General features: G+C 48.3%; 2 protein-coding genes across 4 annotated transcripts in view; both read right to left on the bottom strand.

Moving 5' to 3' along the window:
- The window catches only part of SIK2 (salt inducible kinase 2), a 30039-nt gene extending 25498 nt beyond the window's left edge, over window positions 1-4541 (bottom strand). Inside the window, exon 1 of the mRNA XM_030290755.4 lies at window positions 4291-4541. Within this exon, the coding sequence (XP_030146615.4) occupies window positions 4291-4440 (150 nt within the window). The 5' untranslated portion in view covers window positions 4441-4541. The remainder of the gene's footprint in view (window positions 1-4290) is intronic.
- A 4488-nt stretch (window positions 4542-9029) lies between these two features.
- LAYN (layilin) lies at window positions 9030-17384 on the bottom strand. Of its 3 annotated transcripts, none has more exons than XM_072918191.1 (8): window positions 17247-17384; window positions 16628-16654; window positions 14954-15251; window positions 11641-11798; window positions 11341-11379; window positions 10919-11002; window positions 10442-10544; window positions 9030-9826 (listed from the first exon to the last, which is right to left on the bottom strand). In XM_072918191.1, the coding sequence occupies exons 1-8, from the start codon at window positions 17311-17313 to the stop codon at window positions 9487-9489; spliced, it is 1116 nt and encodes a 371-aa protein (XP_072774292.1). In that variant the 5' UTR covers window positions 17314-17384; the 3' UTR covers window positions 9030-9486. The 3 variants fall into 3 exon arrangements, with proteins under 3 accessions (XP_072774292.1, XP_012426175.5, XP_030146816.4); XM_012570721.5 differs by having other exon boundaries at window positions 16628-16651; XM_030290956.4 differs by lacking the exon at window positions 16628-16654.
- Window positions 17385-19160: the final 1776 nt, after the last annotated feature.

Below are 19160 nucleotides of genomic sequence, written 5' to 3'. Positions count from 1 at the left end.
TGCTGCTGCACAGGAGACAGAAATCCACAGGAGGTGAACCTCATGATCTGCTCTAACACTGATTATGGGCCCACCTGAGTTCACAATTAACTATTTATTGACTTCAGCTCACTCTGATTTTCCCTCTTTAAAAAGTCCCCAGTCTTTCCCCAACTCCCAGGAAAATGCACAACTTCCAGTGTGCATGAAATATGTCCATAAAATATATATATATACCACAGGAGAGCAGCAGCTCCTCCACTCAAATGCAATTTAATACCTCAGCTTGCTCTGCATCTTCATTTTTCCAGGACCAGGGAAGATTTTACAGAAGAACCACTTGAAAATACTTAAAATCCAGCAAAGTCTTCCCAAGGATGTGAGCAGGAACAGGGAATTCAGCAGCTCCTTTTTGTCCATGAGCTCAGCTGTCTCTTGATGACAGGAAAAGGGATGTAATTCTTAGAGGTGGAGAAGCTCCTTCAAGCCACGGAGCAGTTTCCTATCTGAAAAGTGTGTTTTGTTCCTAAACATGCAGCTTGCCAAAAACTACTGGCAACAGCTCGAAATAAACAACAAAAAAACCCCCCAAATTTCAATATATGATGTCAGCACATCTTTCACCTGAGAAGCAAAACCAAAAAATCCCTGATCTCTCCCTGTCACCAGATTTTGCTGCTTAAGGAATTGCATTCCAAGATATCTTTGCAGCTTTTGTGGTTTCTTCTCATTTTAAAATACAAGGAACTGCACTTATTTCCTTCCCTCTTCCACTGAAGGCCCAGGGAATTGGAGTTTGCTCAATCCTGCCCTGACATCTGGGAATTGCAACTGCCAAGGAGTGAGGATGAAATGCTTGTCAAGAAAAGATGAAAGTTCTTCTGCCGCTGCTCCTCAGCTACTCCAACTGTCAGTTTTCATTGTTTTTGTTTTGTTCCTTTAATTCTTGAAAGCAAAAACAAAGGCAAAAAAGCAAACACCCAAGCAAAAAAACCAAAACCACAACACAACCTCCCGCTACAAGTTCACATTCAAACAGAGCTTTGTCCCTGCAGGTTACAGAAATTCAGATTTGTTAACCCAGTGTATTCTTAAAACAGATAAAATGCATTAAAACTAACAACCACAACTTCCTGCAGGCTGGAAAAACTCCGTGTTTTGTTGTGCAGCACAGGGAGCTGCTGTCTCTGCTGGAGTTACTGACTTTGCAAATACCTGAGCTCACCTGAACTGGTGCCACAGATCAAATCAGGGGCTGCAGGGTCATTTTTCATACTTTTTTCCCAGAGAAAAATACAAATTCCCTGTAACAGCAGCCAGGTGAAAGCACATCTGGGAGCCGCAGGGAGAGCCAGGTTTTGTTTTCCCCTGGGGAGCAGTGAGCAGAGTTCCTCTGCAGGGGATTAATCCTTAGGGGGAGTTAATTAAGGCTTTTAGGGGTGGGTTCCCAAATTCCTGCATTTTCCAAGCAGCACCTTCACCTACTCCAAACCTTTCCCCTATTTCCTACATTCCAAACCTTTCCCTTATTCCACTCCCATCCCATTTCAGTGGAAGCAAATCTCCATCTCCTCCAAGTTTTACGCCAGGAATTATTCCCCTTCCCTCCTCTCCTCCTCCCCAGGAAAAACTCTGCTCATTTCCACGCCTCATTAGCAGGAGCTGCCCTGGGATCACAGGATTTCTGGGCAGCAGCATCAAGAAAGGAGCGTGGCAGCAAAAAGCCACGTGGCCTCCACTCAAATGGCACCAAAAACCCCAAACAAGCCAAGCAAAGGTCGGGTTCAGCCCCCCCTGGGTGGACTGGCAGTAAAAAGGGTCAGGCAGCACCTCTATTCCTACATATCCTTATTTAATTTATTTATTCCTGATATCTTTATCACCTGATATATTTATTAATCCCCCCATTTTTCCCAACTTTCACACTTCTGCGTGGTTATTCAGAACTTGCATGAATTCAAATTATGATTTCTGATTTTGTTTGCACACACCCTGTGTTGTTCTCCTGCTTTGTGTTTTCATTTCATTCCCACCTTTGCTAACAATTTATGGCAACAATTTTATCTTCTCACCTATAGCCTTTCCATAAAATGGATGGATTGTACACAATCCAGGTAATAAGAGCCCATCTTTTTAATTTGATGGTTATTGGCTAGGCAGAGTTGTGTTAAAAAATAAAAAGGCAAATATTTCAAAGATCAGAATCATATAAAACACAATTTCAAAATGCCAGTGCTAGAAAAGCCCAACAACAAACAGGTTCTGAATGTAAAGGGTTGAAATCAGGAGATTCAGGAGAAACTTTGACAAGCAGTCCTTTTAAAACAGGTTTTTTGAGCAAGTCTCAGCAGCATCACAGCATCCTCCTGTAGCACAGACCTGAGGGTGCACCAGGACCTAAAAACTGAATATTCTTCCACTGGAACTTAAGCAACAGTTTAGAAAAAGCTTGAAACATGAAAACCCTCCAGTGTGGAGTCATTAACAAGCAGGATTTCCACTCTGTGTGCTCAGGGGTCCGACAATCAGGTGAGCTGCTCCAAGCTGGAAGCGCTTATTCCAGAGTATTTGGCTGGAATTGATTTCCTCTGACATCACCAGAAGTGATCTTAACAGGGTTCCCCTTCCTCTAAGATTGTGTAAATACTTCCAGCAACCAACTCAGCAATTCAGTTCCAGAAAAACACTCCTGCATCTCTCACTGCAGAAATCAGAGCTGACTCAAAAAATCAAAGACCTTGACAAAAAGTCCTCCAGCACGGGCAAATTTGCTGTAAAAATCCCCCAGAAGATAAAAAGGCTGCAGGCTGGACAGAAAAGCTGGTTTAAAAAAAAAAAATCAAGACTAAGAGAATTCAGCAGTTCCTTAGGACACAGATGAAAGAATCATCCAGGAATCAGGGAGCTTTTAAGCTCTGTGCTTTCTGTAACCTTTGTTATTTCCAACAATGCTAAACAAACAGGCTTTCTAAAACGACAATAAAAACCAAGCTTAAAGTTTTCATCTCCATCACAAAGCCTGCCAAAAAGAAATGAGGGCTGCAGAGCAATGACAAGTGAGTATCTTCAAGTGGAGCATTTGCAATTCTGGCACATGGCACCAAACTTGGAAAGGGAAGGCTGGCGCTGCTTGGCTCCTCAGCAGGAGCGAGGAAGGGCTCGGGAAGAACCGAGTTTAGGATGAACTTGAGGAATGAGGCACAAGGAGAAGTTTCTGTCAGTCCCTTCCATGCAGAATTCATGGATCACAGGCGCCCTGGTAGCACCCAGGGTTTGCTGTCCTCAGCTGAGCTGCAGCTTCCAGGGCATGTTGCCATTCCTGAAGGGATGATTTTAGGATTTTATGATTTTTCCCCCCCAAGCCCACGGTGGTGAATACCTGCAGGCCTTGGGACAGTGTTTGAGTGACTTTGGCCAGGGACAGAGCAGCCAGGAACCTCTTCTTCAGTCAACAATGAAAGCCACCAGAAGAGAGCCTTACAAAAAGCTCACCTCTAGGTGTAGCAACTAAAACTACCTAAAACAACGCAGAAGAGGAAGCTGATCCTTCAGAGCCATTACTCTCATCAAATACCTCCTTTTTTTTTTCTTTTTTTTTTTTTTTAAAGTGAACACGACTACATTTTTACCAAGGCAGACAGACAATCATTTTTGTTTTAGGTAAAGCGCCAGGTATTAACAATAATCACCGGGTAATACACGGGGGCGGTTGAACAAAGAGGCTAAAAATGGTTGGATTTGGTGAACTTGCAGGATGCCGTGAAGAATTCAGCACACACACACATACACACACACACACACACAAGTTCCTCTGCTGAAACAGATAACCCAGCATTGCCCAGGTCAGGAAACCCGAAAATATCCAGGGCACGGCGGCAGGCACAGCACAAGGTTTGACCCTTCCCAGGGAGCAAAAAGTGCTGCTGGAGCAGCACCGGAGCATCCTTGCGGTGCCATCCCGGCAGCGATGCCACCACCCTGGGGGTGATGCCACCACCCTGGGGGTGACATCCTGGGGGTGGCATCATTCGGGTGGCATCCTTGGGGGGGGTTTAGGGTGGGGAGAGGGGGGTGTGACATCCTGCGGGTGACATCCTCGGGCATCCCCCCGCGGCCTCGGGGGCGTCCTGCCCTTCGCAGGAGGATGCGAGCGGGGGAACCCCCCCACGGCAGCGGCCCGGGAGCCGCGTCCCCGCGGGAGGTGACGGAAGGGACAAAAGCGGCACAAAAAGGAGCGGAGCGGAGCGCTCCCGGGAGCACCGGCCCCGCGCAGCCCCCGCGGCCCCGCCGCGCCCCCCGCGCCGTGCCCACCTCGCTGCGGGTGATGCGGTGCCGCGCCAGCTTCACCACCGCGAAGTTGCCCTTGCCCAGCGTGCCCTCGATGTCGTAGAAGCCGACGCGGACGGGCCCGAGCCCGCGGGGCAGCAGCGCCGGGGGCCGCCGGGGCTCGGCCATCACCATGCTGGGCTCGGGGGGCGGCGGCGGCGGCTCCGGCTCCGGCTCCGCGCGGCGCCCCCGGGGCCGCGCCGCCCCCTCCGCCACCGACCGGCGTCACCGCGCGCGTCACGGCGGGCGGGGCCTCGCCATGGCAACCGCGCGGCCACGGCCCGCCCCGGGCAGCGCCGGGCCCCGCACCGGCGGCGGGTTCGGCTGGGACGGTGCCAATGGCACCGGGACCGGGCGGTGGGTTCGGCTGGGGCGGTGCCAGTGCCGCCGGGACCGGGCGGTGGGACACACACTGGGACGGTGCCAGTGCCACCAGCACCGGGCGGCGGGGCACATACTGGAATATTGACAGTGCCACCGGCACCGGGCGGTGGGACACACAGTGGAATAGTGCCAGTGCCGCCGGTACCGGGCGGCGGGTTCGGCTGGGATGGTGCCAGTGGCACCGGTACCGGGCGGCGGGTTCGGCTGGGACGGTGCCAGCGCCGCCGGGACCGGGCGGCGGGTTCGGCTGGGATGGTGCCAGTGGCACCGGCACCGGGCGGCGGGACACACACTGGGATAGTGCCAGTGCCGCCGGGACCGGGCAGCGGGTTCGGCTGGGACGGTGCCAATGGAACCGGGACCGGGCGGCGGGCTCGGCTGGGATGGTGCCAGTGGCACCGGGACCGGGCGGTGGGACACACACTGAGACGGTGTCAGTGCCGCCGGGACCGGCCGGCGGGACACACATTGGGACGGTGTCAGTGCCGCCGGGACCGGGTGGCGGGGTTCTGCTGGGACGGTGCCAGTGCCGCCGGTACCGGGCGGCGGGACACACACTGGGACGGTGCCAGTGCCGCCGGTACCGGGCGGCGGGACACACACTGGGACGGTGCCAGCGCCACCGGTACCGGGCGGTGGGGCACATACTGGAATAGTGCCAGTGCCACCGGTACCGGGCGGCGGGGCTGCCCTGGGACCGTGCCAGTGCCACCGGGACACAGCGAGACCCACACTGGGACGGTGCCAGTGTCACCAACCCTGGGGGACAGCGGGACCCGCACTGGGACGGTGCCAGCGCCACCGGGACAGCGGGACCCACATTGGGACGGTGCCAGTGTCACCAACCCTGGGGGACAGCGTGGCTGCCCTGGGACGGTGCCAGTGCCGCCGGTACCAGGACACAGCGGGACCTGCACTGGGACAGTGCCAGTGCCACCACCCCTGGGGGAACAGAGTGGCACCCGCGCTGGGACAGTGCCACCACCCCCGGGGGACACCGCGGCACCGCTGGGACAGTGCCAGCACCGCCACTCCCGGCGGTGGCAGCCGCGGGACCCGCGCTGGGACAGTGCCACCACCCCCGGGGGACACCGCGGCACCCGCGATGTGACACCGCCAGTGCCACCACGGCCGGGGGGACAGAGTGGCACCCGCGCTGTGTCCCCACGGAGCGGCTCGGAAGGCACCGGAGCGACCCCTCCGTGCTGGCATCAGCCGGTTCAGTGCCCTCGCAGAGGGAATGTCACCCGGGGCGGGTGGCACAGCAGCGCCCGGGTGGTCTGGGGGGTCACCAAGCCCTGTCACCCTCCATGGGAAGTTCTGACCCGTGGTAGGGTGGAACTCGGTGCTTGTTAAATTTATGGCACATGCTCCTGATCCTGTCACACTGAACGGAGCCGGGCCCCATCCTCTCAGCCTCCTCTAAGCTAAACATGCCCAGCTCATTTTGGGATTAAGAGGAATGAGGCAGCCCCAGGTGTCTGTCAAGTTCCAGTGTCTGTCTGTCCAGCTCCAGTGTCTGTCCAGTTCCAGTGTCTGTCCAGCCCCAGTGTCTGTCCAGTTCCAGTGTCTGTCCAGCCCCAGGTGTCTGTCCAGCCCCAGTTTCTGTCTGTCTGTCCAGCCCCAGGTGTCTCCAGCCCATGCACAAAGACTCCAGGCTGCTCCACCTGGATCAGACCCTACATGTCCCAAATGCAGTTTCCTGATGGAAATCTCCCCTCCCTGGCTCTAAGCCGTGTTTCCAGCAGGTCAATTTACTCCAGATCACAATTATTCCTTTTCTGGGTCTGTCAGCCTCCCAAAATCCTGCCCAGCATCTCACAGTCCTAGCAGTGTTTGAGGGGTGTTTGAATAATGCCCTTCAATAACTTTTGTGGCCAGGCTGATGGGCAGGGTGACTTTTGCAGGTCCTTTCTCAGTGAATTATTCTTCTGTTTTATTTCCTGCACGTTTGGAAAGGCAGATTTGGAAGCTCTGTTGGTCCCTTTGACCTGAAATGGTCTGAGGACCATCAGAGCTGAGAATGTGTGAAAAAATTTAAGGCCCTTTCTGCTGAATTTCCTTTTCAGTGCTGAGTCCACTGATTTGGCTTTAGGTGTGGAGTTATATTTTAAAATTCCCCATTTGTTTCAGCAGTCTTTGCTGTCCCAGCTCATGCCTGTCCTTCCCTCTGCCCTCCTCCATCTCAGGCTGGAGGACTGGAACCTTTCTGACATTTGGGAACCAGGAATCACCCCTGGAAACTTTTAGTTCCCCTGACTGCACAAGGCCCATCCCAAAGCTGATGGCACAGCACGTGCCTGTTGAATCAGCCACAGAGCTTTGTGAACACACACAGTGGACACAAAGCCCTCAGAGCAGAGCCTGGACACAGAAAAAAAGAAAAAAAAAAGAATAAAGAAAAAGAGTGGAAGAATGCAAGGAACAAAGCTGTGTCGTTCTTTCCCTTTTTAGACAGGTTTTGCACGTAAAGCTGCCTGTGATGACTGTTCTGCAGAGGGAACTGAAGATCTCTGTGCCGAAATTAATGCTTGTCCTTCAGTGCTGATGAGATCCCTCCAAGGAGTGACATTTGGGGATGACGCTGCTGGCTCGGGCTGCCATGGAGAAGAAGGGAGCTGTTGCTGCTCTATTTATCCCCTGCAGAAGTTCTGGCAGTGAGTAACTGATGGCTCGGGTTAGTCAGACATCCACCCTTTGGGTGATTGATGGGTACGTGAGAGAACCTTCCAGAATCCTCTCTGAATAGCAAATGGTGTCATCCCGAGCTGCCACTTGCCAAATTTCACTCCTCTTTCACCTTTTCTTCGCATCCAAACTCGGCGTGTCAAAAGTTACTTTTTTTCCAACAGAATGTTACCTAATACTCCTTCTCAGTCACGTCATCTCAATGAAGTTTTTAGCCCTCAAACATTTCTTTGCTTCCTGCCCACTTTCAAGCCTCAGCCCGGTGCAAAATGAATAAAGAAGAGAAAACTTGGAAGAGAAAAGTTGTGCAGAAAGCTCACCACAAAGCCGGAAAGTTCAGGTCACCAAAACAGGCGTTAAAAATGCCACGAGAGGAACTGCACCCACAGAAAAAAAAGGAAAAAAAAAAAAAAAAAAAAAAAAAGAAAAAAAATTTTTAAAAATAAATTTAAAAAATTAAAAAAAAAATTAGAAAAAAGATCCTTTTCAGGGCAGCTTTCAGCGGCCGCTGATGGGTTTTACTCTGCTCCAAAGGAAGGGATTCAAACTCCTCCCAAAGCCGGGGCTGAGCGGATTTTCCAGCGCACCAACGTGGAGCGCACATGCCCTCGTGTGGTCGCAGCTCCCGCACATCCTCCCGCAGCTGGGATGCCCCAAAGGAGGTGTCAGAACTCCGGAATTTATAACATTTCCTCGCCTTAATAACTCCCAGCACACTCAGATCACTGCCTGAGCTCAACGGGATGCTCAAGAGGTCGGACCACACACTTGGCTGCCAAAATATTGCTTTACACACCTGAACTCCAGCATCTGACAAGTTCTCCCCCTCATTTTCCTGATTTTCAGGGCCTGAAAGATGCTTAATAGCTGCCAAAAAGAAAAAAAAAAAAAAAAAAAGGAGGCCAAGAACACAAGATTAAAAGTGGGCAGACTTTTGCTTGATTTGCATTAATTGTTGCATTAGAAATTGCAGATATTGTGAGTGCCCAGCCCTGACCACTCTCCTGTATCAGGATTTTGCTTTTCAGGAGAAATTGTTGCCCATTCGATGCTGTTTTAAAAACAATTGGAAGATGATTTATTTTTTAAAAGGATTTCTCCTTTCAGGGCTTTATTTGCCCTGGTGGAAGAACAGCCACTGTGACACTGCAGAGCCACAGCCACAGCACCTGGGACATTTAGGAAGTGAGAAGCAGCTGTGACAACTGAAATATTTCATTGTTTGAAGCAGTCAGCAACAGCTCAGAGATCTAAAAACTTCTTCCTGCCTATTTTGGCAGAAGAGATTCATGGCTATGCCTGCACTCAGCTCTGTTGTTGTTTCAGCCACATTTAAAACACCTTTTTGCCAAACCTTTGTTTCCTCCCAGCTTATGATTTTTTTTCCCCCTATTTATTTATTGATGTGCAATGGAGAACAGCAAACTTTTAGGCAACTAAAACACATTTTAGGTGCTTCATAATCTTGTTCTGCAGCAGTGTTGCTCTCCCAGAGCCGGAAAATCACCTGCAGAACAAAAGGTGTGAAATATTTGTGTTCCTGCCCGGCGCTCTTCGGTTGCTTGGTCATTCCCCCTCCACTGCTTGGTCTCTGTCCCTTCCAGCAGAATGAGGGAGAGAATTGGAGGAGTAAAAATGAGCAAACTCATGGGTTGAGATAAAGAAATTTAATAGGCACGGTGAAAGTCACACACACAAGCAAAGCAAACCAAGGGATTCCTTCCCCAGCTGCCACTGCTCAGCATCTCCAGGAGAGCAGGGCTCCACCACACATTGCAAGTGACTTTTAACACCTTTGAGGAGGAGGAGGTCTATAAATAAATAAGGATTTTGGATTGTCCTTCACTTTCAAGGCATATCTTTGGTACAAAAAGGAATGGAGGGTATTAACAAGCCATTCCTGGGGCAAAAGGAGCTCGGTGCAAAGCAAAATCTGAACATTCTTTTCAGTTTGGATCTTTAAAAACCCCTATTCTTGCAGAAAACAGAAGAATAAGGGCACAATGCAAAACCAGGACAAGCACCACACATATCATTATTAAACAAGTGCAAGTAAACTCGTGTTGGCACTCAAACTCCACATCCAGTGGGGTTTTTGGGTCCGTTTCCTCAATATCCGTAAATCTCATTGTCCACCCAGGTGGACTCCTCGCTCCTGCCCACACGGTCCCCGCAGAGCTCGTAGATGTCGTTGGTGACAAAGCCACTCTCAGTGCTGGCCAGTGTCACCAAGCCACTGCTGGAGGTGTCCTCGGGGTCCCTGCAGGGGCTGCCCGGCCCCTCCTGGGCACGGAAGGAGGAATTCTTCGTGCCAGGCCTGGCCCCAGCCAGGTCAGCTTCGGATTGTTTGCGGATCACCCTGTGAATGTCCAGCTCGGGGCTGTCCCTGCCGGGCTGGGGCAGCCAGGCCCCGGCAGCCTTCGGGCTCACGGCCACCAGCTCCTGTCTCCTGAGGGGGGAAAAGCCATCAAATGGCACAGAGAAAAAAAAACAACAGCAGAATCAAGAAAAGCCATAAAATAGCACAGAGGAGAACACAAACCAACAGCAGAATTAAGAAAAGCCATAAAATAGCACAGAGGAGAACACAAACCAACAGCAGAATTAAGAAAAGCCATAAAATAGCACAGATGAGAGCACAAACCAACAGCAGAATCAAGAAAAGCCAGAAAATAGCACAGAGAACACAAACCAACAGCAAACTGACAGGGAATTGGTGATGAGTCTTGAGCAAAGCTGGGCTCAAGAAAAGCCATAAAATAGCACAGGGGAGAGCACAAACCAACAGCAGAATCAAGAAAAGCCAGAAAATAGCACAGAGGAGAACACAAACCAACAGCAGAATCAAGAAAAGCCAGAAAATAGCCCAGAGGAGAACACAAACCAACAGCAGACCCCTGACAAGGAGTTGGAGATTAACTCATTAATATAATGTGATTTACTTAGAATTTTCCTTCCCAATTAACTCAGCCTGGAGCATCCACACCACTTTTTCAGCATTTCTGTGGCTGCAAACACTGTTTGCTGTGTCCCTGTTAATTCATAACACACAAGTGCCACTCACCTCTTCAGGAACAGCCAAAAGCAGGAGATGCCTGTGATGGCCATCAGGAGAAGCAGCACAGGAATGCTGGAAATCAGGATGTAGGCAAGGCTCTGAGCAGGTTCTGGGGGTAAAAATGAAGCAGGGTCATAAGAAGAAATTGCAAGTTTTTCATGGTTAATCACAGATGTACAAACAAAACATTCACAATAAATACAATAATAAAATTCACAATAATAATATAATATTCATTATATAACATTCACAATAAATAGAATAATATAATTCACAATAACTAAATAATAAAAGTAGCTTTTTCACACCCAAAACACTTTGCACAGCTTTGGATTTGGAACATTTTTACCACCAGAGCAACCTCCTTATTCTGTCCTGGGAAATACCTGAGGGAAGTTTTTTTTTCCAGAGGCTGTTTTCTATATTCAGCATTCCACATTTTGAGTCAAACACTTGAAATGAGGTTTTGAGGGCACAGCTTACCTTTGGCTCCCCCAGCTGTTCCATTGGCACCTTTCCTCCAGCGTTCCTCTGGGAATTCTCCCTTCCAGGGCTCTGTTGCTACAGCTGGAAAGAAGCAGCTTCATTAATACCTCAGATGTTTTTTTAGAAATAATAAAAAGCGTGGCTGAGAGGATTTTGAAGAGGCTGAGAGCTGCAGAGATGTGTGAGGTGCTCTGGGACTCCTGTACTTCAATCCCTGCAGCATCACCGGCTGCAAGATTTTCCCTGCAGGATGGGACAGCACAAGGGAAGTGCAAACTGCAATTTCTAAGAATTTGCAAAATGCAAATTCTTGCTCAGGATGTTTTTTGGGTGTTCTTGACAATGAATTGCAGAGCATTTCCACTGCAAGTCAGCAATAATTAGGAAAAAAAAATCCCAAACAAATATTTGCAACTCACCTCTTCGGGAATTGTCTATGGGAGGTTTTGTTGGCTTCTCTGGAAGAAAAGAGAAATGCAGAATTTCCTCATGAGGACAATGCACAATTTCCAACCTGAGCACTGTTCTTCAGTGCTCTCCCCCAATCTGAGACCTCAATCCCTTCACACAAACCCCCAGGGAATTCATGCAAACCACGAGCAGCTCCAGACACACAATAGGGGGGTTTTCCCCCCAGTTTGCTGCTTAAATTAAAACCTGAGGGAGGCTTTCCCTATGCTCCTCCTGAGTGGGGCTGAAACCCCACAGAGCCTCCTTACCCAGGGAATATTTGCAGATGAAGTTGTTTTTCATGTTGCATCTGTCGTCGTTCCACTGGAACATGTAGGGGCCCCCCAGGCCTGGCGGGGCGGAGGGTTGGTGGTAGAGCACCACGCACACCTCGCTCCCGCAGGATGGCTCATCCACGTACCAATTCCTGGGGAAACGCACAAAAAAACCTCCTCAGGGCTGTGGGAATCCAGAGCTTCCCTCTGGCTGCCCTGGGACCCTGGCAGGGGTCAGGAACCCCCCTGGACAGAGCCCCCAGAGACACTGGCTGTGATCTCTGGCCATGGAAAAGAGTTTTCAATCTTACAGGATCAATTACCAGCTCTGAGTGTTTGATATCAGTAATAATTAAGTGTGGCACAGGTGCAAAAGTAAAATTTTAGGATTCTAGATTAGGGGTCCAAAGAGGACAAGATGGAGGAAATTGGGTGTGCCTTGTCCTTTTTCTCCTTCTTCATGCCCTCCATGTTTCACTGTGGTGTTGGCATTTTTCTGTTGGTTCAGGCTGGGGACACACTGTCCAACGTAGGTGACAGATATTGGCACGTTATTGTAAATCCAGCACAGGTAGTTTGTGGTATTTAATGTTTGTACCATCCCACTGAGGGCAGAGCCCCACACGCTGCCCTGCAGGACAGAGCTGCGGCAGGGCAGCAGAACATGTTAGAGATAAACAGAATAAACAACCTTGAAACAGCACAGACCAATTATGGCTTCTGCTTTGGCAACGGGGCTGAAAGACAGAGACTTTCTACAATCTCAGAATCATCAATACCTCAGATTCTGACACAGGGGGACCCTCCAGCAGCTTGGGTGGGGATAAAAGCAGAGTTAAAGGGATTATGGCACACCCTGCGCTTCCACTGGGGGAAATGGGAGTGATAAATGTACTTATTTTTTCTTTTAAGTCGGATTTTTCCAACTCTGCAAGCAAGGCGTTCAATAAATATCAATGAGCAAAGGGCTGAGCTCCTCACAATCACCCTTCCCTCCTTCCTGCCCCAGTCAGCATTACCAAAACATCTCAGCTAGCACAATTAACAGATTTTTATAATTGTTTTTTTATGAATTTGTCTCTAAGTGCAATGGCAGTGTTAGGAATGAACGTGGAGACCATGGAATAAACCAGAAACAGATTCCGTTCTGGTCCCTGGGTGCATCTTTAAGAATGTGGGTTTAGAATTCACTATTTTCTTGCAGACAAGGTCCTTTCTTGAACATCAGAGTAGCTCAAAATGAGCTGAAATTGTGTAGAGCAAGTCCAGGTTCTCCTGAGCTTTCACTGAGCCTTGCAGAGGAGTTTTTCCACACAATTTTAGGCCTGTGCAAAAATCACCATTTTTGCTCTCTTGCTCTCGGTGCCTGCAAAATTTTGGCACCTATTTAATGAAAAATGAGAAGCAGAACCTGGCTTCCTCTGTCAGAAATGCACCACCACAGTCTTGCAGATAATTTTTTTTTGTTTGTTTTCTAAGAATAAACCTCACCACCAACCACCTGTGCCACTTTCCCAAGCAGTGCACAGGGAGGAGGTGGCACTGTAAAATCACTGTTGGTGAGGAGATATTTTATACAACGCAGAGAACACCTCTAAAATTGTCTTGATTTTGCCAATTGTTCAATCCCCACTGATTGTGGAACGAGCAATGTTCTGCCTGCCAAGAATTTGCTGCGAGGACGTAAATAATTCCAGATATCCCGAGGTACTCAGCATGGGAGAACACCCATTTTTAGCAGTATTTTTCCAGCCATTCCAATGCTTTATTCCTCCCTCACTTCCTTCCTCCCCTGGTGTTTTCCTTGGCTTTAATATTCAGCATAAATAAATGTGTCTCACCAATGGAAGGCAGGAAAGCTGGGCCTGTTTCTTAGCAGCAGATTCTGCTTCCAGCTTCCCGTTATCCACCCCCAATATCTGAGCCACGGGAGAGACTTTAAGATATCAAATAATACTAAAATCTGGTTTTATTTGTTCATTTCTGAGTGACTGAAATGCCTTATGGGCTCCCAGAGCAAAAACGTCACAATTCCAAGGTGTTTTTTCCATGTCTGATATAAGGATGCAAATTGATGTCAGTGTTGTTGCTTTTATAATTTAATTACAACAAATCCTGTGGTTCCTTAAGACAAGGAGGCAGAAATCTAAAAAGTGATGTGAAGACTTTAGTTTTCCATGTCTGCAATAAATCCTGCAGCTCTAATTTATTCTCTCAGTAAGGGAATAAAATTTTTCATTTTTCAGGACATCAGGCTTAAACTTCATGGGATCTGCAGTGCAGAAAACTTCAGGTGATTTGTTGCTGCCTAATCAGATTTAATAATTTAATTCATTCACTAATAATTTAATTAATTAATTTAATAATCAGGTAATTTTTAAGGCCATACCCCTTGCTGTTTCTGCTCATTTAGCCCCCCAAAATGACCATTTGAAAGCAGACACTCCCACAGAGCTCCAGGAGGAGGGGGATTCGTGTGAGGAGTGCAGAAGGAGCACGAGTGACAGCTGGGACATCACAGCCTGGACAAAATCCTGAATTCCTGAAGGCACTGCTGGGAGTTTGTGGGCCTTAAGTTGGGCAACTCTCTGGGGGCTCCCCTGGCTGGGGAGACCCTCCTGGAGCGGTTTTATGTCAGGAACAAGAGATGTGTTGAATTTTTTCGCTCTTCAGCTTCTGTTTATTGTTATCTCATCAAAACCTCAGCACGCTGTCTGCACCAGACTCTGCGTGCAGGAAAAACAGCACGAAAATGGCCAACAATCTCGTGTTACAAGGCCTTTTAAGCCTAATTAAAAACTAAGCTACCCAATTAAGAAGTGACATCTGAATTACTTTCCTTTCTAACCCAATAACTGACCCCTAAAGACCCACAATGCAGATTTTTCTACCCAATTACAAGATACCACCCAAACCCAAGAAGAAAGAGGAAGAAAGAAGAAGGGAACTCAAGACAACACCCTGTTCCCTCCATCTTGAACCCATCTATAGCATCCTAAAAATCCTAAAACTTAAATTTCTCACCCATATGACAGAATACATGACTCTCTACAATCTCTACAATCTATTTCACACTTTTGTGGTTTCTGGTTTACCTTGAGGCTTTGGAAAATTTCTCCATGAATGAGGGTCAAGGTCAGTGTTTCCCTGGGGGTCAGGACACCCCAGAGCAGATGGAGGAATATTCCCAGTGGAATATTCCTGGTGCCTTGGGTTTCCTCCTCCCCCAGAGCAGACAGAGGAATATTCCCAGTGGAATATTCCCAGTGCCTTGGGTTTCCTCACACTGCCAGCCCCAGGTACCCACCGAAATTTGGACGAGCTCCCATCTGACCAGGAGTAGAATCTGTGACACTCTGTGCTGTTGTCCTCCTGCTCCTTCCTCCTCCTCAGCCCTATCCAGAAGTCTCCATCAGAAGGCAGGAGGCTCCTGATGAAGGATTCAATCAGTCTCTGCTCCGCTGGGCTCTCGATGCTGACCAAATGTCCCCCGTCAGCTCTGCAGGCCAGGTGAGCTTCTTCATAGCTGCTCCTGCGGGAGGCATCGTGGAAATAAACGATTTTGTAGCAGGGTTTCTGCGTCCCACGCCTGCAAACCGTCTGCCCTGCAGGGAGGGAGAGAAAACTCTTACAGCAACGGTGCTAAACAGGGCCAAAATTAAGGTTAGAACATCAATTTGCATGAATTTTGTGCTGTTCATGTGGAAAACACAGCGCAGGTAAAAGCCTCTTGTGTTACTGGGCTGGCAAATGGCATCTCCAAATTTTTACTGCTGAATCTCAAAGTTTGGGTTGGTCCTTTCACGCCCCTCGTGATTTTTCTGGGATTTGCAGATCCTGGGAGTTCCTCCCAAAGAAACGCTGTGCCACAGCAAACTGATACAGCCTTTTAAAAAGCAAAGTTCCCTTGCAAGGGTTCAAAGAGGCTTTTTAAAATGATGATTATTTTTAAGTAGTTAAATGGTCAGAATTAGATATTTCCTTATACAAGCAGAGATAGCAAGATTTATCTTTTATGCAATATATATCTATATGAAATAATATATATCTATATACAATCGAGATATAATATAGATATGCAATATAGATATAATATATCATTGCAGTGCCAGAGAATCCCAGAATATTTGGGGTTGGAAAGGACCTTAAAACCATCTCATGGGGACATCTCCTACTATCCCAGGCTGCTCCAAGCCCAGTCCAGCCTGGTCTGGGACGCTCCCAGGGATGGGGCACCCACAGCTTCTCTGGCCAAGCAGGGCCTCGCCACCCTCACAGGGAAGAATTTCTCATTTACATCCACCCTCAAACCCTTTCCTTTTCCAGTGTCTGTACTGAGGATCACAAGATGAGTTCCCACAGCCCAGTTTCCAGCTCTGCTCTGTGCTCTGCAATGTTTCTGCCTGCCCAGGGAGTAAACAATGTCTGTTTTCAGGCTGGCACAAGCCAAGGACTGTCTCATGCAGAAGCAGCAGAGCTTATTTTGGTTCCGAGGGAAGATCAAAGTGAAAAGACACATCATCCAAAATGATGCACTCGTGTGTTTTTTTCAGCAGAGCAGTCCCAATATTTAGACTGTGGAAACAAACAGTTTTGTTTTGCTCAGTAAATATTTCTTTGCAGGCACAATCTGCTAACCTACGTGTTTTTACAGAAGCAAAACATTCACCACATTTGTGGTGTGCTGGGAACAAATGGGATAATACAAGGAGAGGTCATTATAAACTCTGCCATGGGATCATTGCTGGCTTTGCTTTATCCTTTTACGTTGGCCACTGTAGGAGTGGGAGTTTAAACACCTTTCACACTGGGATTTCTCAGCAGTTAAAAAGCCAGAAATGGAGTTTGCTAATATTTTGCACAGGGGTTACAATAGGAGCAGGATTTTTAATACAACAGCACGATTAAAAAATACATTTCTAGCATAGCCTGTGTTCCTCTGGGGAATTTGACACTCAGAGAAAAAGGCAAAGCCCCTTACCTCTTCTGAGGGAAATATCCACTGCTGCTGGGAGAGGCAAAAGGAAAACACAGACAGCAGAGTGTCATTAAAAATCTGCAACTCTCTAGAAGCAGCGTCACAAAAACTGCACTCGGGTTTTTTTCTGACACACAAACACATTTCTGACTCATTAAAAAAAAAAAAAAAAAAAAAAAAAAAAAAAGGAGGGAGAAAGTTTCTGCCTTATCAGCCAAACTTGCCATTACTTTCCGCCAAGGAAATCAGCTGGAGTTGATTCCTGGCTGGATTTCACTGCTCGGTTTCGGAGCTGGAATGTGCAGCTCAGAGCAAGGCTGAAAGGATTCCTTGTACTCCCCCTTATCCTCTCCTCGCCATCTGCCCGCTGACTCCAGCGAGCCCCCCAGGCCAGGGCGGCGGGGAAAATCCGCTGGAAAAATTGGAGAAAACCTCCAAAACGATCAAACCACCCCTCCCCTGCCCCGCCACCAGCCAAGAGCATCCCTTCCATGTCGCGACATCCGCGCATCCCTCCCAGCCCCAGAGGCGAGGTTGGCGGGGCCGGGGGGGATTTTTTTGGGATGGGGAGGATGCCAACACAATCTCCCGGCGGTGCCCGGCGATTCCGAGCCCCTCTTACCGCTGAGCAGCCGCGCCCCCGCCGCGCAGCCCAGCGCGGCCGCGCACAGCGCTGCTGCCGCCAGCATCGCTCCGCCGGGACGGGACAGCGACAGCGACAGCGACAGCGACAGAGACAGCGACAGAGACAGCGACAGCGACAGCTCCTCCTTCCTTCCTCCTCCTCCTCCTCCTCCTCCTCCTCCTCCGGCGGGCTCGGCTCAGCGCGGAGCCGGCAGCGCCCCGGGGCTGCTCCTGCCCGGATCGCGCTCCCAGCCCTTCATCTCCCGATCCCGCTTATATCCGCTTTATATCAGCTTTCTATCCGCTTTCTATCCGCTTTCTATCCGCTTTATATCCGCTTTATATCCCCTTTCCATCCCCATCCCACCCCCCGCCCACCAGGAACCACCCAAGGGCGGATCCAGCCCCGCCCTGCGCATTCCGGATTTTTTTTTTTTTTTGTTATTATTTTATTTTTTTGGAAAGGTTTTTCCTTCGCTGTCCCAGATGTGGATTTGCAGCGGAGGAGGAGCGGGATGAGTTTTATTCTTTCCTGCCGCTCCAGCCAACCACTGATCCATCCCAATCCCAATTTTCTAAACCGGACTGTTCTGAGTCGGGAGGGATCACCGCAAAATTTAAGGGCGAAATCCCGGGATTTACTCCAAAATCCTGAGGGAAAGCCTGGGAGGGGAAAGCGGGGCACGGGAATTGTGATTCCCGCATGGATAAAGCCATTTGATCCATCCCCATCCCTGTTTTCTAAACCTGACTGTTCTGAGTCGGAAGGGATCACCGCAAAATTTAAGTGCAAAATCCTGGGATTTACTCCAAAATTTCTGCCCTGGGAAGGGAGAGCGGAGCACGGGAATTGTGATTCCCGCATGGATAAAGCCCAGCCCTTTCCTGGAAGCTGCTCCCCGGGCTCTCCAAGAGATTTTCCCAAGTGGCGGAAAAGCAGCGAAGTGAATCTCTTCAGGCAGAGAAAAACCGGGATTGACGCTTTAAAACAGGAGAAGCTGATTCTGAAATTTGTCTTTTCCAATTTTTCACTTCCAATGATTATATTCATATTCTCCATCTCCTCAAACAGTCTTAAAATAATAAGGAATTGGTAATAATGGAAAATATTGCTCATATCACCCTTATTCTGCTAAATTCCAAATATTTCTATCTCTAGTTCTAGTTCTAGTTCTAGTTCTAGTTCTAGTTCTAGTTCTAGTTCTAGTTATTTTTAATTATATTTATATTTACACTTTTACATATTTATACCTATATACATTTATGTTTGTAGCTACATTTATAAATATATTCATATTAATATTCATACTCATGTTCATGTTCATGTTCATATTCATATTCATGTTCATATTCAACACTAAAATATGAATTCTTATGCAGCGTCACAATGGGAAAGGGAGATAAGGAAAAACTTGGCCTGGAGTCCTTGCTGCATCCAGAGGTGGGAGTGAAAATCCAGCTGCAAATTTGGGCAGATTTGGGCAGATTTGGGCAGATTTCCATGGAATTAAAGCAAAATTGGGCAGATTTCCAGCCGAATTAAAGCAAAATTAAACAATGGTGAAGCTTCCTTCTGAAAAATGTTGAAGCTCCCATTTCCTTCTCTCGTTCACTATTGAGAAAGAAATGGGAAATATACATAAAATAAAGGAGAAAAGCATAGAAAAACAGCAGCAGCCTTTTAATTTCTAAATCTGGTAATAACAGATATTAGTACAGGATAAAACAGAGTAGTGATTGTAGTAGTAGTAATAATAATGATGATGATGATAATAATAATAATAATATCCAGGACATCTTTTCCCCCTAAATAGAATCTGAGTGTTTGCACCAAGGGAAATAAAAGCCAGAATTTGGGCCAAGCAGGCAGACTTAGTTCAGCATTTTAATAAACTTTGAGAAGAGGAAGTGC

The sequence above is a fragment of the Taeniopygia guttata genome, chromosome 24, assembly GCF_048771995.1.
Source record: "Taeniopygia guttata chromosome 24, bTaeGut7.mat, whole genome shotgun sequence".
Classification (NCBI taxonomy): Eukaryota; Metazoa; Chordata; class Aves; order Passeriformes; family Estrildidae; genus Taeniopygia; species Taeniopygia guttata.
The sequence above is the reverse complement of the archived record's forward strand: the minus strand, read 5'-3'. Positions and strand labels throughout refer to the sequence as shown.